At 36.3% G+C, this 27,078-nt stretch overlaps 1 protein-coding gene across 2 annotated transcripts in view; it reads left to right on the plus strand.

Moving 5' to 3' along the window:
• Positions 1-27,078, plus strand: part of WDR27 (WD repeat domain 27) — a 241,045-nt gene that overhangs the window by 110,546 nt on the left and 103,421 nt on the right. The window contains exons 24-25 of one of the 2 annotated variants that reach the window (XM_074309287.1): positions 26,036-26,134; positions 26,806-26,970. In XM_074309287.1, coding sequence (XP_074165388.1) covers positions 26,036-26,134; positions 26,806-26,865 — 159 coding nt within the window. In that variant the 3' untranslated portion in view covers positions 26,866-26,970. Of the gene's footprint in view, positions 1-26,035; positions 26,135-26,805; positions 26,971-27,078 lie in introns of those variants that run through there. The other variant, XM_074309285.1, reaches the window with a different exon arrangement.

Here is a 27,078-nt window from a genome sequence, read left to right on the forward strand (position 1 = left end):
TGAGATACCACTACACACCTGTCAGATTGGCTAAGATAACAGGAATAAATAATGATGAATGTTGGAGGGGATGTGGGAAAACTGGGACACTGATACATTGTTGGTGGAGTTGTGAAAGAATCCAGCCATTCTGGAGAGCAATTTGGAACTATGCCTAAAAAGTTTTCAAACTGTGCATACCCTTAGATCCAGCTTAGCTACTACTGGGCTTATATCGCAAAGAAATACTAAAGAGTGGAAAGAGACATATATGTGCCAAAATGTTTGTGGCAGCTCTTTTTGTAGTGGCTAGAAACTGGAAGATGAATGGATGTCCATCAGTTGGAGAATGGTTGGGTAAATTATGGTATATGAATGTTATGGAATATTATTGCTCTGTAAGAAATGACCAGCAGGAGGAATACAGAGAGGCTTAGAGAGACTTGCATGAACTGATGCTGAGTGAAATGAGCAAACCAGAAGATCACTATACACTTCAATGTTGTATGAAGAGGTATTCTGATGGAAGTGGATATCTTCAACATAAAGAAGATCCAACTCACTTCCAGCTGATCAATGATGGACAGAAATAACTACACCCAGAGAAGGAACACTGGGAAGTGAATGTAAATTGTTAGCCCTACTGTCTATCTACCCAGGTTACTTATATCTTTGGAATCTAATACTTAACGTGCAACAAGAAAATGGGATTTACACACATATAGTATCTAGGTTATATTGTAACACATGTAAAATGTATGGGATTGCCTGTCATCTAAGGGAGGGAGTAGAGGGAGGAAGGGGATAATTTGGAAAAAATGAATACAAGGGATAATGTTATAAAAAAATTTACTCATGGATATATACTGTATATAATAATAATTAATTAAATTATAATTATAAAAAGAGATAGTTGACTGTACAGACTAGATGAGGAAAGATTATTTTGTTCTCTAATAATTTCTCTCTAAATTTTTATAGAGTTCATTTTCAGTACTGTTCATAGATAGATGATAGATGTAGTGACTATCTATAGACACAGCATTTATTAAGCACTTACTATATATTTAGTATTTTTAGTTTAGTTATTTTTTTTAACTCTCCAAACCCTAGTTACAAGAATTACTGAAAATAAACAACTATCAAACTTTTCCTACTTTGGCAAAGTGAGAAACATGTGATTTGCAAATGTACTACAGTGTTTTATATACTGATAGAGCAAATTCTTTGTGAAACTATTGGCTAATTTTTCAACATTTTGGCAAGTAATCCTTTTTACTCTGCTAGAAAATGGATTATTCTTTTAAAGAAAATAAGGCTTCACTTTGCCAATCTATTACACCATGGGAATTCTGAGTAAAAGCACATGCCAAACTGTACACAAAGCATATACAAGACATGAGTGTTGCCTTGAAGGAGTATTTTCACATATTTTAAAAAATAATAATATTGTTTTGAGCTAATGTTTGAGCTTGCATAATGACAATTATATAAACAGATTTATGTTCATCCTTAGTCTCTCCTCTGAGTTTCAGTCTTAAATCACCAGCTGCCTATTGGGCCTTTCCAACTAGGTGTCTTAAGCATTTCAACCTTAACCTGTCTAAAGCAGACTCATTATGTTTTTTCCCACCTCTCTTGTGAACTTCTCCATTTTCCTCCCAGAACACTGCCATTTCTCATGTTCTTAACCTCAGAATTATCTTTTGAGTCCTAACTTACCCTCACTCTTATCCCCTATATCCAATCAGTTAAGTTTTACCTCCACAATACCTCATCTATCCATCCTTCCATCTATCAGTAAACATTTAGTAAGTACCTACTCTGGAGTGGGGGCCATGATAGGTTTAACTGAATGCAAAAATAAATAAAAACAATCTTTTCCACAGGGAGCTTACAATCTATATATTATATGTCAACAATATCCAAACTCATTTATGGGAGGAAAAAGATAGTAGTTGGATGGGATCATTAAAGGCTTCATGTAGAAGTTGACACTTAACCTTTAATCTTGAAGGGAATTAGGAACTCTTAAGAAGTGGAGGTAGGGAAGAAAAGCCAGTGTGAAGAAATAGAGACAGGAAATAGAATGCCATGTCTATAAGAAAAATAATTTGGTTGGATCATATGGTATGTGAGGGAAATGATATGTACTAGGAAGCAGAGATAGGAAGAAGTCAGTTTGTATGTAGCTTCAAATGCCAGGCAAAGGAGTTTATATTTGGTTCTAAAAGGAGTTTATAGAATAGGAGAGTGAGAGGAGAAGACCTACACTTTAGGAGAATTGCTTTGATCACTTTGGAAGAAGGATGTGGAATGGGTGATGGGTGGTAGAGTGGAGAGGGGGGAAACTATCAGAGAGATCAGTTAGAAGCTATTGCAATGATATAGGTGAGATTTAATAACATCTTGGACACAAGTAGTTGTCTTGTAAGTAGGAAGAAGTATGTTGTGAAGAAGAGATGTTGTCAAGGTAGAAGTGATGAGATTTGGAAATTGGTTGGACATGTGGTATAAGCAAAAGGGAAATGTTGATTATGACACTAGTTACCAATTTGGGTGACTACAGGGATTGTGTACCCTTGATAGACATAGGAAAATCCTAAGGGAGCTGTGTTTTGGGGAAGAAATAATGAGTTCTGTTTTGCATATTTTGAGTATAGAGTATCTTTGTGACATTTAATTCAAAATGTATACTTAGAAAATTGATTGATAGAATTCTTGATTCTGAATCAGAAAACATGAATTCAAATTCTACCTCAGACCCTCACTAGCTCTATGATCCTGGACAAATTTCTTTTAGCCTCAGTTCATTATCTGTAAAGGAGGGATAAGGATAATACCTACCCCATCATGTTTTTTTTTTTTTTCTTAAATTTTGGTCAGTTTTCTGTTATTTACTCATCTTTCCAGCCTCTCTTTCAGAATTTTTTTTGGCCAGGATTAGGTTCCTTCTCCCCATTCTCTTGAGTATAATGGGCAGACCCTATTTGGTGTTGTCCCCTTTGTAGTATATATACTGTTACCTCTGCAGTAATACATGGGGTAGCTATCTAGGGCGAGAGCCCATCCTCTGCTGCAATCCCTAGTTCGTGTTTCCCGCTTCTCGTGGTCCAGCATGGATGTTGACCTGTTTCCTCCTCTTTGCAGAATTCCTAACTGATGATAGTTGTCTTTTCCTTACTGTGTCTGTGATAAGCTTCAGTCAGATATAAATCATTCTGATTTCAAGTCAAATTTTCTTTGGCAGACTCTATGCTTATTCTGTATCTTGCTATAGGACTGAAGTGTGAAAGTGTACAATTCCAAGGTCTTCCCTTTGCAATGACCTATTTAGATATATTAGTTCTTTTCCCTGCTTTGGAAAGCCAGGGCCAAGGTCCTACTAGCTTCAGGTTCCCTTCTTGGGAGCTCATACTAGCCCTCTGTCTCTCATGGAATGTGCCTTTTCTGAGTCTTTATGTTCTGTTAGTTGTCTTTTGTGTGTGTGTGTGTGTGTGTGTGTGTGTGTGTGTAGTCCTCGACTGAAAAGAGGACCTAATAATGTATTTGTTCTTTTTTTTGCTCATTCTTCCATTAAGTGCTCTTTTATAACTTTGCTATGGTATTGATGGGAGAGTTGGACTTCTCTAAGACCTTGATGATACCATCTTAATCAGAATGGGAAAGGGGCATTATAATGTCATTCCAAACTAAGATGTCTTCCCCCACCCCGAGGCAATGGGATTAAGTGACTTGCCCAGGGTAACACAGGTAGGAAGTGTTAAGTGTCTGAGGCCTGATTTGAACTCAAGTCCTCCTGACTTCAGGGCCGCTGTTCTAACCCCTGTACCAACTAACTGCCCCACTAAGATAAGTCTTTAAGAAACAACCGCATCTGTTTAAGATACATTCTAGTTCTCTCTTTTCCTTTTTACTATCCTGGTCTCTTGGCCATATCTATTAAAAACACAACTTTTTTCTTTGTATATATATTTAGCCTTGTGTTTGAATTTTACTGTAAGTAAAAACATTCAAAGTTTTCAGACATCAGATCAAAAGAAACTGAAGTTAGTATGTGGAAATCAGACATTGATTTGAAACATACAGATAAAATGTTTAACATATATTGGATTATTTGCCATCTAGAGGAAGGAGGAAAGAGGGTAAAATTGGAACTCAAGATTTTGCAAGGGTCAATGTTGAAAAATTATCTATGCACATGTTTTGAAAATAAAAAGCTTTAAAATAATTTTCTCCAGTTAAAAATATAAGCTATTATTGTCATAAATGATTGTCAATTATTAATATGAAAAGGAGTTACGATTGCATTTTCTTATATAAAAAATGCCCCTACACTATTGCCAAACTATTTGCATTGGAAAATTTTACCTACATAGCACAAATGATATATTTTGGGAACATGCATCTTCCCATCAATCCAGAGACTATCCTACTATAGCCCTCAGTAAACATTGAGCTGACTATGAAGGAATTTCTTAAATATATATACACACATACATGCATACCTACATTCTATAATATATATATCCATATAGATATATAGATAGACATGAAATTCTCAGTCACACTATGATAGTGTGGGACTGGTGGGATTAAAATAGAAGATACTGATAGAGAATGGGAGACAAGAAGAGAGACATTAACCAAAAAAGGCAGTTTGTTGGGAAGCAAAGATGAGATAATTGATTTCTCTTGAAGAAACATTACAATCAGCTTCCATTGTAGTATGGGCTTCAGTTTTTGGCTTTTAGATATAAATAAAATATTATACATACAAAAAAAGAAATGTACAGGTAAAATATTATTAAATTTGCCTGATCTTTGAATAAAGATGCAGAGGAAGTTCCCATGTTTACTGAATCAGTATTTTCCTTATAAAAATAGTTTCACATATGGTATTTAAAAACTGGTTTTGGTTGGATTCTCTAGATAATTATATTCACATGCCAATTTTGAGAATTTAAGAGAATGTTCTGAAGGTTTCTAGTTTTCATTTTATTGTATCTTCATTTCTAAGTATTGTGATTAATTTTGTAGTCAAATCCATAATTTTCAGAATAATTGATAGTTTGACTATTAGTGTTTGCATATACTAATTAATGATTATACTATTTTTAATACTAGAATTTTTCTAAGTATGAATATTTTACTGCTGTTCAGTTGTTTCAATCATGTTCTATTCTTAATGACCAGGTGTGAAGTTTTCTTAATAAAAAGATACTGAAGTAGTTTGCCATTTCCTTCTACAGATTGTTTTATGGATGAGGAATCAAAGTAAACTGGATTAAATGACTTACCTTGGCTCAAGATTAACAAGCATCTGAAGTTGTATTTGAATTCATAAAGATTAATCTTTTTAACTTCAGGCCTTGCAATCTATCCATTGCTTCACCTAGTTTCCCCAGTATGAATATTTTGCAATGATTATTGTAGCATTTTAGGTGATACAAAAAAGGTAAAAGGCTAACTATTTCAAATCTGGATGCTATCTGTAACATTCAGATACTATATGTACTGCTATCTAAGGAAATCAAGTCTTTGCTTTTTAATGTAGACTGACTGATACTATATATACTGCTATCTAAGGAAATCAAGTCTTTGCTTTTTAATGTAGACTGAAAATTCTTGAGGAAAAGGTTAAAAAGAGCTTCACTTAGTGGTTTAACTGTTTTAAACATTTTTACATTTTTTTTTGTTTTTTTGATTAGCATTTATAAAGTCCCAAAATTTCTTCCTTCAAAATCTTTATATTTGCATGCATCTTGTCCATTGGCATAATAGAAAACTTCCCATGTATTTTGTTTTGCGAACTTCCCAAAGTTCTTTTTTGCTATCTACATATTTACTCTAACATTCTGTCATACAATTTGGATATCTGTTGTTAGAATTACTACTTTCAGTCAAATATTATCTTCAGAAGTTTCACCCTATCCCTTATTACCTTTGTTAGTCATTAAAAAACACACCCATTACTAATTAAGAACTTAAGATGTGCCAGTTAATGTACTAAGCATTGGACACATACAACAAAAGGCAAAAATAATGGTCCTACTCCTCAAAGAGCTAGGGGATAGAATGGGCAAAAAATTGTGCATGTAAGATCTATATAATATAAATAGAAGATAATCTCAGAAGGAATGCATGAGCAGTGTGGATTGGGCTAGGCAAAATAGGGAACAGCTTCTCAGTGAAGGTACTATTTGAACTGAGTCCTGGAACTACCCTGGAAGTAAAAAAGCAGATATGAGGAATAAGAATATTCCTATTAGTAAAGATACATGACATTGGAACATGTAGTGTCATATGTAAGGAATAGCAAGCAAATCAATGTAGTTGAATTGTGGAACACGTGGAGGATAATAAAGTAGAAAACTGAAAGGGTAAGAAGAGACCAGGGACTTTAAAAGTCAAATAAAGAGGATCTTGGAGGTAATACAGAGCCAGTGGAGGGGTTGGATTGGGAGACATGGCCATACTTCTGGTTCAGAAAGCTCACTATTAGCTGAATAAAGAATGGATTGGAAAGGGCATAAACTTGAGACAAGGAGATAGTATGTATGGATAGGATAGTGTGTATGGATGGGCTGATGAGCATCTTTGTCAAGGTGGTGGTTGTATAAAGTGAGGAGAAGAGGGATGTATATTAGAGATGTTGTAAAAGTAGAAATGACAAGACTTGATAACAAATTGTCTGTGAGGGGGGAGTGAGGAGTTGAAGATGACATGGTGGTTTTGAGCTTGGGTGGTTTTGAACATGGTGACATTTTTGATATTAATAAACAAGTTCAAAAGAGGGTAGGGTTTGGGAGTAAAGATAGTTTTATTATGGGCACAATGAACTTGAGATGTCTAAGGGACAGTAAGTTCAAGATGTGAGCCACATAGTTACTCTGGGTTTTAGTTTCTTCATCTATAACATGAATAGGTTGATGTTCTCTACGTGACAAATCCTATAATATCATGATTCTATGAATTACAGCTTAATTATTATTTTTTATTATAGCTTTTTATTTACAAAACAAATGAATGGGTAATTTTTCAGCACTGACCCTTGCAAAACCTTTTGTTCCAACTTTTCCCCTCCTTTCCACTACTCCCTCCCCTAGATGGCAGGTAGTTCAATACATGTTAAATATGTTAAAGTATATGTTAAATACATTATATGTATACATAGTTACACAGTTATCTTCCCGCACAAGACAGTAGAAAAAAAACCTGAGAAGGAAAACAAAAATGCAAACAAACAATAACAGAAAGAGTGGAAATGTTATTTTGTGGTCCACACTCATTTTCCATAGTTCTCTATGGGTGTAGCTGATTCTCTGCATCATTGAACAATTGGAACTGGTTTGAATCATCTCATTGTTGAAGAGAGCCACATCCATCAGAATTGATTGTCATATATTATTGTTGAAGTGTATAATGATCTCCTGGTTCTGCTCATTTTAGGTAGCATCAATTCATTAATTATGTATTTAACTATTTTAGATCTTGTGATTTCTTGCATGAAGCTACTCCTTCTATCAACACAAATTTGACTTACTAGGTCTTTAACAGTTGTACCTGAAAGATAAATTACTTTGGAGCCAATGATAGTGATGGGACTTTCCTAATTTAGTTAGCTTCTCCTTATGTTACAGATACACAAATATATCAGCAGCATACTCTAAATCTCATAGTATCTATGAAAGCTCATACCCCAGGGTTACTACACCATGCTGAGATCACAGAAAAAAAAGCTTTAGTGAAGGAAATATGCTTTGATACATACTGACAGATTGATCAGTATTCATTTAGCAGAAAGCAGAGATCTGAGAGATCTTAATTACACATGTAATTATGGGAAATACCAGAAGAATCTAAGTATCTGTTTATAGAACCATTATCTCACATTGGGTAGGTAATTAGCCTTAAGTGCTCTGCTGTCTTAGATTCAAATACACCTTTTCAGAGTTCCAACCCTCTACAGAAAAGGCAATAGGCAGGCTCCAATATGGCATTACAGTTGGATTCTCTAGACAATGTTAGTAAGCTAGAGTCTGAATATCCAAAGGTGAGAAAGAGATGTATTGGAAAGGAGAGAAAGGCTAAATAGATTGAAATTGAAAACACCACCATTCCAATGCTTTCTTCACCAGTCATCTGTGTGGGTTTTCAAGGAAAGGAGAGGCAAGCCATTGAGCTTTCCTCAGTCTTGATACTATCTCTTTTTCCAGCTATATTATTCTGCCTCTGAGGCACTGGACATCTTTATCCTGAGGCAAAATCCCCACAGATGTTGATAACTCTCTAACTATTTGGGAGAATTGTTCCTCAGAATTTCCCCTTGTTTTTAGTTAGGAGACTTTATGTGGGGTTTATCTTAGGAGTTAAATGGCATGTGTGTATACCAACTGGTGATCAGACACAGAAAAGAGTTATCCAGGTCACCTTTTAAGTGGCATATAGGGACTACTTGCTACCTTTTGTAACACTTTAAGGTATAGTAAAAGAATAAGCATCAGCAAAAATTTTCATAAGTTGACCAAAACTGGAGGTAGAGCCAAGATGGTGGAGGAAAGGCAGGGATCTGCCCAAGATCTCCTCCAAATCCCTCTAAATAATTACTCTCAACAAATTCTAGATCAGTTGAACCCACAAAAATATGGCGTAAAACAATTTTCTAGTCCAAGACAACTTGGAAAATGGGCAAAAAGGTCTGCTGCAGCAGGGTGACAACAGGCTGCACTAGCACAATCCGAGCCCTGGAAAACCAGGAGCAGGCCTTGGGACCCATGGACCCATCAGTCAGCAGCAGCAGTGGTGACTTCTGGAGATGTTGGCTCACAGATAGTAAGGGGGTCGAACAACTGGTCAGAAAGAGATTATAAGGATCTCTTTGACGGCACCAAGGCAGAACTTTGTTGCTTTGCCTATACTCCAGGTCATAGTCCTGGGTGACAGTCCTAGGAAGAGGAGGAGCATTAGTATACCAAGAATTTTTAGCCAAAGTTCCCTAGAAGTATTTGCACAAAAATCCTGAAGCTTGGGACAGTGCATGCAAAGACCTGCTTTAACAAATTGTTAAACATCAAGTAACAGTCTAGAAAAATGAACAAACAACAGAAAAAGATTGTGACCATAGAAAATTACTATGGTGACAGTGAAAATAAAAACACACACTCAGAAGATAACAAAGTCAAAGCTCCTTTGTCCAGAGCTTCCAAGAATATAAATTTGTCTCAAGCCATGGAAGAGGTAAAAACAATTTGAAAATCAATGAGAAGTAAAGGAAAACTTGGGAAGAAAAATGAGAGTGATGTAAAAAAAACCATGAAAAACAATCATGTTATAACATGACAATCAATGTTGTAGTAGCTCTTTTTGGGGGGCAAAGAATTGGAAAATGAGGAGATGTCCATTAACTGGGGAATTGCTGATTAAATTGTGATATATAATTATGATAGAATATTAGTATGCTAAAGAAATGATAAGCAGGATGATCTAAGAAGAACCTGGAAAGACTTCCTTGAGCTGATGCAAAGCAAAAGTACCATATACAAAGTAATAGCAATATTTTAAGATGATCAATTGTGAATGACAACTAATCTCAGCAATACAATGGTACAAGACAACTCTGAAGGAGTTATGATGAAAAATGCTTTCTCTACTCGGAGGAAAAACTGATGACATCTGAATGCAGATTTTATTTTTCTTGAGGGTTTTGTTTGTTTATATTTTCTAAGTCTAATATAAAAATGTTTTGCATTCACATATAACCTATATTGAATTGTTTGCTTTCTCAATTCAGGTCAGGTGGGAGGGAGCAAGGAAGAGAATCTGGAACTCAAGTTTTGAAAATGAATGTTAAATATACTTTAAAATATATACCATATATTGGTTACATGCCATTCAGGGGAGGGGATGGAGGGAAGGAGGGGAAAAGTTGGAACAGAAGATTTTGCAAGAGTCATTGATGAAAAATTACCCATGCACATTATCTCGTAAATAAAAAGCTATAATAAAAAATTAAAAAAAAGAAAAAAATAAGATGAATGTTAAAATTGTTTTTACATCCAATGGGGAAAAAGACAAGTTGACTAAATACTAAATGATTCAGGATTAGATAGAGAACTGTTTAGAAAAGGAAGGAAATGCTGAATAAATAAATGCTTAAATTAAACATAGTCCAATTCCCAGTATTTCTTAGGGATGGCTGTCTTTTGTTGAAACACTTATACTGACACCCAATACCACCAGTACCAGATGATCAAAAGTCAGGCAGAGCAATTAAGGGCATTGCAATTGACAGCACACTAAAGAGAGAAGACTTTTGGGACCTTTGTCTATGAGACTGGTCACGTTGGGGTGAAGGCATTGTTTATTCCTTAGAACAATTATCTAGAGAAATTATTCTTGGTTAATAAATAGTTAGCTAATCTTCTACAGAAGTCTGATAAAGTAACCTAGGAACTATTATTCTCATAAAAATATTTCCCATAGGTAAAGATATAAGTAATAATTCTTAAACATTTTACTCATGCACTTCTTTTTGAACCTAGTAGATAACAGGTAAGTTACCTTGTCATTTTTAAGTTTACTTTACACTACAGTGAAACATATTTGTACCAGTTCTGGATTTTCCAACAATTGGCTTTCTCGTATTTAGATACAAGCTTTAGAGAACTCTACCAGGATGTGCTGAATTAAGTAAATAAGTGACTGATGGAAAGAACCCTGGCTTTGGAGTGAGAGAACAATGTCTACTACATGCCCCAGAGCATATTAACCTCAGTTTTCTTATCTATAACATTAGGGAACAGCCTTGAAGGTCCCTTTCAACTCTTTATGATCCTGAAAATTAAAATTGGCAATATAATGGCACTTTTTCATATTCATCTCATTGATATCTTTTGTATTTACTATACCTTTATTTACAAATATATTTTCCCCTTTCTCCAACCCAGAGGGCCATCTTTTATGTTGAAGGAAAAAAAAAAGAGAAAATAATTTAGCAAAACTTAGACACCTCTACCAGGTTGAACAGAATTTGCATTGTTCTACACCCATAGTCCCTTCCCTAGGCAAAAAAAAGTAGGGAGGCTCAGCAGCTATTTTTTCAGACTAACCATATCCAGGGGCTGGTTGCTATTGATTGTCCTTCAATCTTGAAAAGGTCCTTGACTTCCTGGAGGTGATGCCAAGAAATGCAGTGAATTGGATTTAAGTGAGGAAGGACTATGCAGTCAACAGCCTGGAGTTCTCCTCCAGAACCATCTGCATCCTGTAGTAAGATTTAGATCAAGATGACTGGAGATGGTCCTGGATGACTTATTGAGATGAAATATAACATCTGGGATATTAGTATGGGTTACAAAGTAAAAGTATTTGTGGAATTATTACATTTTTATGTAAGTTTCTTAAAAAGTTTCTATTAGATGGCCCTTGAATTTTAAGTATCATGGAAACAGGAATAATAACTGACATTTATAGATAATTTTAAATGCTTTCCAAGACACTTGAAAAAGTGCCATTTGAAAGTTGAGAACAATAGATCTTTAGCTTTTACAGGTGAGAGTGCAGAGTAATGTTGGGAATAGAGAGAATTGACTAGGAGGCAGAAGACTTGCTTGAGTCCTAACTCTGCCAAGCACCAGTTCTATTCCTTTGGAAAACTTTCTGGACCTCAGTTTTCTTTTCTTTTTTTTTTTTTTTTTATTATATAGCTTTTAATTTACAAGATATATGCCTGAGTAATTTTTCAGCATTGACAGTTGCAAAACCTTTTGTTCCAACTTTTCCCCTCCTTCCTGCACCCCTTCCCCCAGATGGCAGGTTGACCAATACATGTTAAATATGTTAAAGCATATGTTAAATACAAAATATGTATGCATGTCCATAAAGTTATTTTGCTATACAAAAAGAATTGGACTTTGAAGTAATGTACAATTAACCTATGAAGGAAATCAAAAATGCAGGCGGACAAAAATAGAGGGATTGGGAATTCTATGTAGTGGTTCATACTCATCTCCCAGAGTTCTTTCGCTGGGCGTAGCTGGTTCAGCTCTATTGGAACTGATTTGGTTCATCTCATTGCTGAAGAGTGGACCTCAGTTTTCTAATCAGTTGAATAGGAATAATAATCCTTGCACTACTTGCCTCATGGGGCTGTGGGGAGAATTAAATAAACTAATGTCTGTGTAAAGAGCAATGTAAATTAAGCTGTTATCAATTTTAGTTAATACAGATTGATAACTTATAATATTTCAAAACAAAGTCAGGAGCAAGTAACCTAGGTTACAGGGAAAATATAAAAGCACCACTGGATATATGGCATCCATGGCTAGGGCTTTTATTAGTTTACCTCATTGAGTCTTACTAGGTGGAGAAACCTGATGAAGCACATGTAAAGGGAGAATCTCATATTGCAATTTCAGACATTCTTAAATTCTTGTGTTTTAAACTTTTATTTATTGTTAGAATGGAAAAAAAGTAAATTGATTTAATGGTTAGATCAATCAAGAATTATGTTTTTTTTTTTTTTTTAATTATTCTTGTTTGTAAAGTTGTGTGAAGGGAAAAGGCATGGTTTACCAGGCAGTAGCAATGACTCTTCCATTGTCCATTGTGCCTACCATTATTACCTTTATACCTGAGAAAAGATCGTGGTTAATATTATAAAAGTCTGTGGACAGTGATAGAGATTCCTACCATTGCTCATCTGAATAACTTAGAGACCAATTACAAATTTATTGGGGTTTGCCCTTTCTTATTCTAATGCTTCCTTTTGGAAGTTAGAAATGGTAGTTTGGAATCTAATCTCTATAAAACTTTAAACAGGATTAGTTCAATAGGTTATGTGTTTTTTCTGAGATTGTGTTTTTTGTTTTTCATGGCTAAAAGTTTAATATTGAGAAGATAAATATGTATAAATGAAATGTGTTAAATCAGTTATTGTTTCTTGATGTTTAAGGATCAGAGACATTTTCAGAAAAAATTTCAGAAAAGCTCACTTTCTATTTACAATTTTCTCCCATTCTCTCTATGAGGATAATTGGCTAAAAGGGAAATGCAGGACACATGTAGACAGCTATATCAGAGAAAACAGCTTCCAGCTTTAGGGATATGGTTCAGCAGAATTACAAAATAGTGGTAACGAAGCACTTTAGCTCTTCTTCCAAAGCATTTCTCCTTTTTAGTAGGACATTCAGTCCCTTAGCATTTTTATGAAAATATTTTTGAACAGTAAGAGCATCATTCCAGCATCCATGTGGTTTGTGCCACATCTCATTCACTGCCTGAAAAAATATTGCTTCTCCTTTTTTTCTCACTCTCCCTCAGTTTTACTGTATTTAGATTGTAAGGTTTTTTATGTAGATTATAATTATGTTTGTATGGTTTGATAATGTATATATTTTTTAAAGTCATGTTACTAAGGCAGAAAGAGTATGTTACCAAAAAATACTGTATTCAGGACTCGACACCTGATTTATTTTCTATCTCAATATCTTAGAAGGAATTGATAAGGTATAAATATTTAGTCAAAAGAAGACAAGGGAGGTTTCTAACACATTTTGTGGACCCTTTATGGAAAATTTACAATAAGACAAGGAAACAAGTCATATAGATTGAACAGACATGGATAGATGTGATCCCATCATGGGAGAGAACAGCTTTACTTATAGTCTAATATATTATTGATTTTAAAATAAGTTCAAAAATCTCTCCCTCCCTCCCTTCCTCCCTCCCAAAATCACAAACATTTTAACTAAATCTGCTAGCATATGCAATTCTTTGTACTTACAGTCTCTCTTTCCAAAGAAGTAGGAATGTACATTTTTCCATTTTTTCTTTAGGAACAAAATTGGTAAGTATAAACTCAGAGAATTTTAGAATTATTTGTACTTTATTTGCTTTGCTGTAGTCTTTACTAATTATTCTTGCTGTTTTCTTGCTTCTGCTTATTTCATTTTTCATAATTTCACATATTCCCACACTATGGTATTTCCTTTATGTTTATCATTTCTTATGGCACAATAAAATGCTCTATACATTTGTATATAACAATTAATTAGTCATTTCCTAATTGGGTGAATGTTAAACTGAAAAACAGATAAAATTAATATTAAATAATTTCAGTATTTGTTCTATGGGTCCTTTGTATTTTCTCCAAACATGAGGGAGATTTATCCCTTTGGTGCTCACATAACATGCAATTAATATATTCAACTATGTGAGACAATTTCTACTTCAAAAGCAAACAACATATTTATAAAATTAAAATCCTAAGCATGCCAATCTGTAAAAGCACAGAATAGTAATTTAAGTCAGGCTTTTTATGTAGCAGGAAAATTTTTATTTTGGAAAACTTTAATTTCATTCCTAATTTTTTTTCTTCTTAAAAATCTTATGTTAAATTCTTGCTTTTTCCTAGAAGCTGGCAATGCTCCCCCCAACCCCCTTTCCTTTTTTTTTTTCTTTTCTTTCTTTTTTTTCCCCTGAGGCAATAGGGTTAAGTGATTTGCCCAGGGTCACACAGCTAAGAAGTGTTAAGTGTCTGAGACCAGATTTGAACTGAGGTCCTCCTGACATCAGGGCTGGTGCTCTTATCTACTGCACCAAGTAGCTGCCCCCTTATGTTAATTTTTTTAGACTGATTAAACTGAGTTCTCTGCTATATGAGAAGGGATTCTATGATGTATGTACCAAGTATATATATTATGTACTAGAATTTTTTGTCATTGTTTTGTTTAAAAGTCTATCCAATAAAATAATATTTCATGTCCTCAGATTGAGATTTATATACTTCATCAACATTTTTTAAGGCCTATTATATTCAATGGCTAAAGTTTAGGTAATATTTCTATAGATGTTTCTTTGAAGACTGCCAGTAAAAAGGTAAAGTAGTTGACTAGAAATTGCCCTTTCCTCATCAACATCTCAACCTAGTCTTTCCCACGGTCATTTTCACAAAATTCAGTGAAATTGTGATGTTGGATTTCTGAGGATTGTGTTATGAGGAAGGATGCAGAATATGGACAGGATTACCTAGACTTTTCCTTTTTAACCATTTGATCTAGAATTGACCTTTTGGTAAGAATTCAAACCAAGAAGAAATACATTAAATAACAGATCTATGATTTTATATATATATATATATATTTATATATGTATGTACATATATAATAAATAAGTTGAAGAAATAATTACTCACTGCCTTAAGTTGACCATGAAATTGAAATTTTATCTTGAAAAATTTTCCATAAAGTTTTAGTTTTTGAACTGAGAATTAAATGAATTAAAATTTTAAAGTGAGCATATAATCTCTTTTGTAACATGACCTGTTACCAATGGACAGAAGTAAATATTAATAGTAATCTTTTATATAAAAGATTTGTTTTGATAGAAAATTCATACTTAGTCTGTATGGCACTCTGTAAATTTGATTTGTTTCTACCTTCCCTAAGTAATGTCAGACATTTGGTTGAAAGAAAAAAAAAAAAGTAAACATTAGAGATGACTGATATGTGTTCTAATGACCTAAATTTATTTCCTGTCATTGCCCAAATATTTTACAATGTGTTGATGTAATTATATTGACAAGATGTGTTTGCATCCTCTCCCAAACTATCATGTGCTTGAGGTAATTTGTTCCTAATGCTCCATAACAGTTTAGTAGTTGATATTAATGATAAAATGAATCATCAATAAAAGATTAAAATGTGTTACTTTTATTTAACAGCAGTATTTGTTTTAAAAATATTTTCTTAGGAAATGAATATATTTAAAGGTTTAACTTCAATATTGGAAACTTATTTAGAATCCCACTTTTTTTTTTTATTCATTTTTCCAAATTATCCCCTCCCTCCCTCCACTCCCTCCCCCCATGGCAGGTAATCCCATACATTTTACATGTGTTACATTATAACCTAGATACAATATATGTGTGTAAATATCATTTTCTTGTTGCACATTAATTATTAGCTTCCGAAGGTATAAGTAACCTGGGTAGATAGACAGTAGTGCTAACAATTTACATTCGCTTCCCAGTGTTCCTTCTCTGGGTGTAGTTATTTCTGTCCATCATTGATCAACTGGAAGTGAGTTGGATCTTCTTTACGTTGAAGATTTCCACTTCCATGAGAATACATCCTCATACAGCATTGTTGTTGAAGTGTATAGTGATCTTCTGGTTCTGTTCATTTCACTCAGCATCAGTTCATGTAAGTCTCTCCAAGCCTCTCTGTATTCCTCCTGCTGGTCATTTCTTACAGAGCAATAATATTCCATAACCTTCATATACCATAATTTACCCAACCATTCTCCAATTGATGGGCATCCATTCAACTTCCAGTTTCTAGCTACAACAAAAAGAGCTGCCTCAAACATTTTGGCACATACAGGTCCCTTTCCACTCTTTAGTATTTCTTTGGGATATAAGCCCAATAACAGCAATGTTGGGTCAAAGGGTATGCACAGTTTGACAACTTTTTGGGCATAGTTCCAGATTGCTCTCCAGAATGGCTGGATTCTTTCACAACTCCACCAACAATGCATCAGTGTCCCAGTTTCCCCACATCCCCTCCAACATTCATCATTATTTGTTCCTGTCATCTTAGCCAATCTGACAGGTGTGTAGTGGTATCTCAGAGTTGTCTTAATTTGCATTTCTCTTATCAGTAGTGATTTGGAACACTTTCATATGAGTGGAAATAGTTTCAATTCCATCATCTGAGAATTGTCTGTTCATATCCCTTGACCATTTATCAATTGGAGAATGGTTTGGTTTCCTATAAATCAGGGTCAGTTCTCTATATATTTTGGAAATGAGACCTTTGTCAGAACCTTTCCTTTTAAAAATATTTTCCCAATTTGTTACTTCCCTTCTAATCTTGTTTGCATTAGTATTGTTTGTACAGAAACTTTTTAGTTTGATGTAATCAAAATCTTCTATTTTGTGATCAATAATGATCTCTAATTCTCCTCTGGTCATAAATTCCTTCCTCCTCCACAGGTCTGATAGGTAGACTATAGAATCCCACTTTTTGTGATTTGTCAGATAAATGAAAGTGTGATGAGAATCACCCTTGAAATCCTTACTCTTTTCTTTTTCTTCTGAGGCAATTGGGATTAAGTGACTTTCCCAGGGTCACACAGCTAGGAAGTATGAAGTGTTAAGTGTTTGAGGTCAAATTTGAACTCATGTCCTCCTGACTTTAGGGCTGGTGCTTTATCCTCTGCACCATCTAGCTGCCCCTAAAATATTTACCTTTTAAAGAGCTTATTAGTTTTAAACAATGGAATCTGAAAGGAAAATATTGGGGAAATTTTTCTTTAGAGTCTTTTGAAGTTCAGATTTGACATTTTATTTGATAGCAATTGGTATTTGATAGCAATTATATCAATATATATCAATGCATATCAATATACAATTGATAGCAAAATTGTATTGTAGTTTGTAATTAAAAAGACTTTTATAGGGGCTGTATATGTGTACATGTACTTAAACATGTGCCCTAAAACTGATCAATATGCAACCCTTGGTTATTTGACGAGGGGTTTAGTACTGAATGAGATGAGGTGAGATCTTTCAAGACAGTTGTGAAAATCGAGTAAGGCTTCATCTACTTCAGAGTTCGAGTAGGCCTGAAGGACTCTGAAGGGCATTGCCTTCCCCTCCTATGACATCTCCCTATTTCATCCAAATATGGGCAACTATGTACTTATTGGTCAAGTTCAATTTCATGGGCAGATCTCGCGTTTAGAATGTAAGACTCTCAGCCAATGAGGATGAGGGTCAGTGGTGGGAGGGGGCGTTTTGCGTTAGGGATTAAAGGGGCTGTCCTGCCCACAGGAGGCGCTTCCTCTCTTCGATAGTCTACTTGAAGAGTGGGACGCCCTTCTCGCGAGATTGTACAATAAACTTTGCTTTTCTCTAGAGCTCTCTCCAGCTTTTTTTATTAAATGGTGTTTCCTCACCATTTCCGTACCACACAGTTTGGGGGCTCGTCCGGGATCCTTTACTCGGTGAGTAAGTGAACTCCTGGGTGCTAGTGGGATGGCGCCCTGCCTTGATTTAGGCAGCCCGCCAGCTTCCAGGGGCTTCTCCTTGCTCCCTGATGTAGAGTGGACCCGAAGTGGAGAAACTCAGAGAAAAGCAACGGAAACTCCGCGGTGAAAATCCCAACCGGTTGGTGGAGGACAGATCAGTCAAGTAATTTGTTGCGCAGCAACCCAGAGGTAAGCGTCCTGTGAAGCCCCTTGAGTCTAGTTATAGGTTCTGGAGGGGGCTGTAGACGGTAGACAGGAAGAGAGCTAGGCCTTCCTGGGTGACTGAGTTAACCGGCGACGGTTAGCGTGTTTGGGCGTTTAGGAGTCTGTTAAACTCCTTCCAAATTCAATGGGTGTGGCCTAGTCCCAGCCAGCCCTCGCGGAGAGAATTGAGAAAAATATCACCGGTAGATATTCCCTTGGGAGATAAATTAAGTAATTGGAACAAACTGCCAAAATATGAGGAAAAATAAAAAGCAAGAAAAAGCGGATAAGGTATTGTTGTTTTGTTGCAGACTGGTGGTGCCAAAAGGATTAAATGGTACCTGAAAGGAAGGACCTGAGAGGATTTAATTCCATTAGCCCTTCCAGGGGCCTTCGGGCGGGGAGGAGAAATAAGTCTTTTGAAGCAGGGGTCGTTTCAGCTGACCAGAAATACCTGTTAGTAAATCCCATTTGGGATCAGAAACCCTGTACATGGGGAAGTATGTGGGATTGAGCCAGTGAAGATGGTGGCTTCCTTCCTCTTCCTCCCACGTGTCCTGACTGCAGCAGGGCCACGTGGGCCAGGGGAAAGAAACTGCTATTTAGTGAAGTTCATTGTTTTAAATATGATGGCAAAGTAGTTTTATATTATTGGGAATTTAAAGCTGTGATTGGGATTTTAAGTTAAAACATAGGTTTTTTTACTTCGGGGAGGTTATGGTTGTATCTCCCTACTTAGATGTTATATTTGCTAGAGGTAATTGGGTAATTTGTAACTGAGCTATGCCTTAAGTATTTGTCAGCTCTGTTGGGCATGTATTAAGTTTTATGAAATTTGGGTCAGTTACGTGCAAACATTGAAGTGTAAAGTTTAAAAATATATACATATATATTTACTTAAAGATGGGACAGGAAAGATTGATTTGTAAAAGTAATTAATAGTTTAAATGGAGCTATGATATATTGGGTCGGGAAGCATGGTGGTGTGGGGGAAGGGTGACCACGTGGAGAGGTCCCTCCTCCCATTAAGTATAGTGGGTTTTTTTGTTTGTTTGTTTGTTAGTTTGTTTTTAATAACTGCACCTCCTTGCTGATTTAGATATTAATTATTTCTACTGTTTAAAGGAACAGCCTACATTTAGATAAAATCTTTTGGGACTGAAGCTAATATTTACTTGGAGTTTTGAATTCAGGTATAACTGTTTGCATAGGTCGTTAAACTCCACCATCTGGAGGTGGGATGGTTAAAATTAGGACAGCTACCTGAAGTAAAACTGCCTTAAATCATGCCCCTGGTTTTTCCTCTTATGTTTGTAATCAGAGCCAAGTGGTCAGTGAGATATACATTGCTAGGACCGCTCCCACTTTTGCCTTTCTTTTTGAGACGAAGCTGGCAATCTCTGGAACCCCAATCCCAAGTTCCTGACTATAGATCTATATTCAGATGCGTTTTTCATGTTTTGCATGATCATGGTGGGGAAAGAACTTTTGACAATCAATCCCCTATTAAATATGGAGAGAAGATGAAATGAAGGGGTATTCAAGTTAGAACAATATTCAATCTAGAGGGCTGGGAGATGGCTCACAGATTCCAGAGTGTTGAAACATGAGGCAATACTATTAGAAAAGAATGTTCCATAATCCAAGATCATATAATTTTAATCCTGCTTCCTTTTTGTCCCCTGGAGAACAGAACTATTGCTGTATAAAACTGTATGACTATTGTTATTTTGGGAAATTTACTAGTCTGTTGTGTATAATCTGATAATTTCTGTAAACAGGGGGGGGAAGGGAAACTGAGATTTCAACTGGTCAGAAAATTGGGAAAAACTGATGTCTTATTTCAGTTCAGGCCGAATTGGAAACTACTTACTCTTTGCTTACCTCATCATTTTGGTTCCCTGATGAAGGACCTCGAAAAATAGACATAATTTGGGTACTGAATGGAACTCTGGAAAAGGTAAAAGATTTTTTTTCTTTTTTGCACCGGACATCCAGGCTGCTTCTGGCCTGGATCGTTGTTAGAGCTCTATGCTCGGCACAATTCTTTTAAGAATTGCTGCGATTGACAAAAGGTCTCCTTTTGTCTCGCTCTCTTGTCTCTACAGATAAGGGAGAGGCTGCAAAAAGTTGAAAAAGCTCTTTACCTGTCCACTAGCTAGACACACCTGATTTTAGCAGATGCGGGGTTTGGAGAAGGCTGCGGAGACAAAAGGCCTTTACAGGGGACTCTAGCTGAAAATTTGCTAGACTATGATTGGCTAGCTTATGTTTTAACTTTGAATTATTGTCCTGACTCAGTCCTGCCTCAGTTTCCCTGCCTCTTAGTTTTGCAAACCTCCCCCCCCCCTGCCTCTTTATCAGAATACTTGATAAGACCTTATGTTTCAGAATAGCAGAATGTCTCTCCCATTACAAGTTAATGGGAATCTATTATCAAAACTTCTTGAATTCTCTTGTGTGGAATTAGACATTCTGTATATGATTGTATTTGCATTGGGTGTTTTTAAAAACAAACTGATTTGTATGAATAATGTTCACTTATGAAAGATCTACTTGGATATAAACTCATTGGGACAAATTCCTTATTGTTATCAACACAAGGTTATGATAAATATTTGTTTAGAATTTATGTATGGTTCTTCTAGGATGGTAAATGGGAAAGGAAATGGGTTTATTAGAACTTCCACTGTTACCAAGGGCAGTCTACCTGCCCATTAGTTGGCTCAAACTTGTGAATTGTTGTGAATTGTATGCTTTAAATCAAGCGTTAAAATTATTGTGTGACCAAGATGGGAATATACATACTGATTCTAAATATGCCTGGGGTGTGGTGCATGTATTTGGGAGGATTTGGGAGGAAAGAGGATATGTAAACAGTAAAGGTAAAGAACTGGTTCATCATACACTAGTCAGAGAGATACTAGAAAATATTCTGACTCCTAGGAATATAGCAGTAATACATGTAAAGGGACATCAGATGGGAAATTCTTTTGAGGTAAGGGGAAATAGATTAGCAGACCGGGAGGCCAAGGGAGCCGGAGATCAGGAAATCTCTCATATAATGGCTTTGATACCTGTACTTCCCTCTAGTCTACCCTCTCCTAGTTTTACTCAGGAGGAAGAAGAGAAGGCCTCAACTCTCGGAGCAGTTGAGAACTCGGAAGGACGATGGCTCTTACCTGATGGCAGAGAGGTACTGACCAAAGCAAGTATGAGGCAAGTCCTTCAGCAACTGCACCAGGGCAGTCATTGGGATGTCCAAAACCTGTGTGATGCTATACTGACAAGGTATGTTTCCCCCGGCCTATATACTATGGCTCGACAACTGGTGGACGGTTGTCTTGTTTGTCGAAGGACTAACAGGGCTGCCCAACGCCAGCTTCCAAAAGGGGGACGACCTCCTGGAATCAGACCATTCCAAAGCATCCAGGTGGACTTTACTGAGCTGTCACCAGAGTCACCTCAAATACTTGCTGATCATAGTGGACCATCTGACCTCATGGGTGGTGGCATTCCCGTCAGGCCGAGCAACTGCCTCGACAGTAAGTAAGGTCTTATTAGAACAAATTATTCCTAGATATGGAATGGTGGAGAGGATAGACTCGGATCAGGGAACACATTTTTAAGTTATCTTTAGAGACCCAACTACCTTGGACGAAATGCCTTCCTCTCGCTCTGGTTAGAATCAGGACCAAGCCGCGTAGAGATATTGGGCTTTCACCTTATGAATTATTGTATGGTCATCCTTTCCAGGCTTATCCTAAGGGAGACTGGGACCCTATTTTAGAAACTAAGGATTTGTTTGTTAAGAGATATGTTAAATCATTGCTGGAACATTTGCAAGGACTTCAACAAAAAGGGCTAATAGCTCAGACTTCTCTAGGTTTCCCTGTTCATAGAATTCAGGTTGGTGATTGGGTGCTGATCCGTTCCTGGAAGGACGAGAAGCTGACTCCGTGCTGGGACGGACCCTACCAAGTGATACTGACCTCAGATACTGCGATTCGCACCCAGGAATGAGGCTGGACACACCACACCAGGACAAAAGGACCTGTGGCGCCACCTTTATCAGAGTGGACAGTTGAAGACAGGGGAGACCTCCAATTACATAAGAGGAGGGGACCTCCACTGAATGGGAACACTGATTCTGAATCCAGTGCATTGTAACTGTATGACTTCTCTTTCCTTACTTTGGGTCTCTTTGCCTGTTTGTGATTTGATATATTTTCCTTTGGGAAATTCACCTTAACTTCACGGTGTTATAATAGTTGAACATTATGAGGCTCTCCCTAAGCTTTGGGTTTATCTATTTCCTTATGACCTTCTAGAGATGAGAACCAATTTCTCCTGCTCATGCAGAATATAGGGAGCACATTTAACTTATCGAATTGTTGGATCTGTGGTGGATCCCAACAATTGAACCAATGGCCATGGGTACCTGTCCCCTTAAGCCCAGCCTGGATCCTTAGCAACAGATCCCAAATTCATAATGGGACCGGTTTCTGGAATTGAGAAGAGAAACATCAGTGGTCATTGACAGAAGATAGGAAAGGGAAATACTGCTTAAATCAGACAGGACAAGGTTTGAAGCTGGGAAATAGTGTATGTGAGTGGACCTATTCGAGAACAGACCTGAGGCCAAAGACAATTGATTGTACAAAAATGTCTAAATATTGGCGGAATACGGGGAGGAATCCTCAATTGAAGTGTGGGAAGGACTAGAAAGACTGTACCTTGGATGTTCTCCCAGAAATAGGAGAGCAGGGATATTGCTATCAACAAGTCACTACTGCTGAAGTAGAATGGGATGTATTAAGATGTATAAAAGAGAATAAGAGGAAAGGGAACATATACATTGGGTACAGTTACCAATGGGGTTGGTATAATGTCACCCCAGGGACACCCTCCCTGGGCAACATGGGACTCTGTTTTCCACATTTTGGAGTACCTCTAATCTAACAGGCCAGTGGACAGTTGCCAATTGTAGTTGGAGAAAAGAGCAAGGTTTATGGAAATGCCAGTAGGACCCTTTGTGGGGAGAAGCCCCCTAGGGACGAGAGACCAACAATATTACCCTTTTACAAGGAATAGCTCAGACATATTTCCAAGGGAACAACCTGCTCTAAAGGGTCATTATTGGATCTGTGGTTTAACTGCCTATAATCACCTGCCTCTCAATTGGACAGGGAATTGTTATATTGGACTAATAAGGCCAAAATTTTTCTTTCTTTGCGAACAGGCAAACCAATATTTAGGGATTCAGTTGTATAATGATTTGGGAAGGGGGAAACGGAGTTTAGATAACTCCATCACTTGGACTGAAGATGCAAATGGTTGGGGTGAGGCCTGGCCTCCAGAAAGAATAGTCAAAGAGTATGGGCCAGCGACCTGGGCTCAAGATGGAAGTTGGGGATATAGAACTCCAATATACATGTTGAACAGGATAATTAGGCTTCAGGCAGTTGTAGAGATTATCACCAATCAGACAGCTGAGGCACTACATCTTTTGGCTGATGAAGCTACTCAAACCAGAGAGGCTATTTTACAACATAGACTTGTGCTGGATTATTTGTTGGCTGAGGAAGGGAGAGTTTGTGCTAAACTAAATTTATCCATATTTGTATAAAGATTGATAACAATGGTAATCTAGTGAAGGAAATCACTAAGAACATTAGGAAACTTGCTCATGTTCCTGTACAGACTTGGACCTCACTGTTCAATACTTCTAGATGGTCCTGGTTTGGGAAGCTGGTGGAAGCAGCTCCTTTGGTTGGGCCTTATAGCTCTTAGTGGTGTTATATTATTCCCTATCTACATCCCTTGTTTGATCAGATTAATAACCAGAATTGTCCAAAACTCATCATCTGGAATGATCAGGTTGGAAGAGAAAGCTGAAGGGTCTGTTAAATAGATGCTGTTAAAAGGGTAAGGGTGGAGCCTGTGGCCCAAGGCCAACAGGAATCAGAAGGAAGTGAGGAATTCATAGGGAATGTGAAATTATGTTACAAAAATTTGAAGAGATCTCAGTGTACAAAATAAGAGGAGGGACTGAATGAGATGAGGTGAGATCTTTCAAGACAGTTGTGAAAATCGAGTAAGGCTTCATCTACTTCAGAGTTCGAGTAGGCCTGAAGGACTCTGAAGGGCATTGCTTTCCCCTCCTATGACATCTCCCTATTTCATCCAAATATGGGCAACTATGTACTTATTGGTCAAGTTCAATTTCATGGGCAGATCTCGCGTTTAGAATGTAAGACTCTCAGCCAATGAGGATGAGGGTCAGTGGTGGGAGGGGGCGTTTTGCGTTAGGGATTAAAGGGGCTGTCCTGCCCACAGGAGGCGCTTCCTCTCTTCGATAGTCTACTTGAAGAGTGGGACGCCCTTCTCGCGAGAATGTACAATAAACTTTGCTTTTCTCTAGAGCTCTCTCCAGCTTTTTTTATTAAATGGTGTTCCCTCACCATTTCCGTACCACACAGTACTAAGTGAGAAGAGATGTTCATTACATTCTGAACTTTCTTTTTCATCATAGATCCTGCAGATTGACTTTAAATTTATTAATAAATGGCTCATTTCCCCACCTCAGGAAGGATTTTGGTTTTAGCTTTTAAAAACAATCAGTTTAGAGTGGATGCCCATTAGTTGGAGAATGGATGAATAAGTTATGATATTTGAATTTTATGAGATATTATTGTTCTATAAGAAATGATCAGCAGGATGATTTCAAAATGACTTGGAGAGACATAAAATAATGCCAAGTGAAGTGAGTAGAACCAGGAGAACAATGACAGGATTTTACCATGACCAATTCTAATAGACATTGCTTTTTTCAATAATGAGGTGATTTAGGCCAATTCCAATAGACTGGTGATAAAGAGAGCCATCTGCACCCAGATAAAGGACTATGGGGACTGAGTGTGGATCCCAACATAGTATTTTCACTTTTTTTTGTTGTTGTTATTTGCTTGCATTTTGTTTTCTTTCACATTTTTTCCTTTTTGATCTGATTTTTCTTGTGTAGCATGATAAACGTGGAAATATAGAAGAATTGGACATGTTTGACTTGCTATCTGTGGGAAAGGGTCGGGGGAAGGAAGGGAGAAAAAATTTGGAACTCAAGATTTTGCACGGGTGAATGTTGAAAACTGTGTATGTTTTGAAAATAAAAAGCTTTAAAAATCAGTTTAATGAAAGTAAACAACATTTCTTATATGAATATCACAACCCTATATATTTAAATATTTCCTAATTTTTATACTATAAAACTTTCTTCATAATGTTACATAAATATGATAGCAATTTTTGCTAATGTGTTTTTAAGCTAAATTATTAATTTGTATAAGCAGCGCTCAGGATCTTCCCCGTATAGGACGCAGAAAGACTGGATTTGAAACATTGTAATACTTCAAAGGAATCACACTCTTGTCACTGGAGAGTATTCTTTTTATGTGCCTGTCCATGACTTTCTATATTGTATAATTTTTATTCATCTTTTCATAGTGTCTTCTACTTATAATTTACTCAATATGAGGAAATTAGAAAAAAGGCAAACAGGTCTTGGGATGAAAACAAAATTTACTAGATGGTCATCCAGAATATTTATTAGTATCCACAAATTATCAAAAGCACTAAAGGGAGACCTTTAGCAGTCCCTCAATCAGCAAGTATTTATTAAGGCCCTTACTGTTTAACAGGTACTGAGTTAAGCACAGGGCTAATATTTTAATAGCATTCTAGGAAACTAATTTCATTAAAGGAGAATTGTATAAGTGGAATTATGTTAATTTTTATTTGAAATTTTCATTTTATCTTTTAGGCATATATATATGAGATGGGCTCAAGCACGTTTTCCCACAAATTGGGGGGACACACTGAGACAGTTTTGAATGTGGCTTTTAATCCATCAAAACCCCAGGTAACGGTGTATTCTTGTACAATTTTCAAAATACTAGTTACATGTAATACATTTATTATATAAAATTATATACCATATTTTATATAACTTGTGAAAATAATATATAGTATCTTTATATATAAATATGTTTAATGATTTATTGATAACATTTTAATAACAATCATTTATTATTGTAAACCCCTTGTCTTCCATCATAACAAAGAAAAAGTTATGCAAACCCAACTGAAAAAATAACCATATCTGATGTATGTAACTTTTTACAGTCTGGTTTCTACTGTCTTTTTTCACAACAAAAGGAAATGCTTTTCACCATATTTTGTGAGGAACCAAAATGAGTCACTACAATGAATTTGAGACTGGTTATCTTTTTTGGTACTTTTTTCTTTTATATTATTATAATGATTGCATATTTTGTTTTCCTGCTTCTACTTTCTTTGTTTTTTATCAGTTCATACAAGTCTTAATTGTTCATGTACTAGTAGTAACTGTACTCATAATATTAGTAATTGTTGCAGTAGTTGTAGTATATAGTAATTGTTGTTTAGTCATGTTACAGTTGTATCCAACTGTTCATGGTGTGTGTGTGTGTGTGTGTGTGTGTGTGTGTGTGTGTGTGTGTGTGTGTGTGTGTTGGCAAAGATAATGGAGTAGTTTGCCATTTCATTTTCCAGGTCATTTTCCAGATGAAGAAACAGAGGCAAACAGAGGGACACACAGTAATAAGTGTCTGAGGCAGGATTTGAACTCAGGTTTTCCTGACTTCAACTACAACACTCTCTCCATTGTGACACCTGCCTATAATAAAGTTCTATTTTTATTTAGTCACTCCCCAATTTTGCACAGAACTTTTTGCTTCCACAAAAGTGCTAAAATTGTATATTATATTTTAACTAATATTTATATTTGATGAGTTTAATTTTATTTTGGATGCTAATTTTATTTTA

The sequence above is a fragment of the Sminthopsis crassicaudata genome, chromosome 4, assembly GCF_048593235.1.
Source record: "Sminthopsis crassicaudata isolate SCR6 chromosome 4, ASM4859323v1, whole genome shotgun sequence".
NCBI classification, from domain to species: domain Eukaryota; kingdom Metazoa; phylum Chordata; class Mammalia; order Dasyuromorphia; family Dasyuridae; genus Sminthopsis; species Sminthopsis crassicaudata.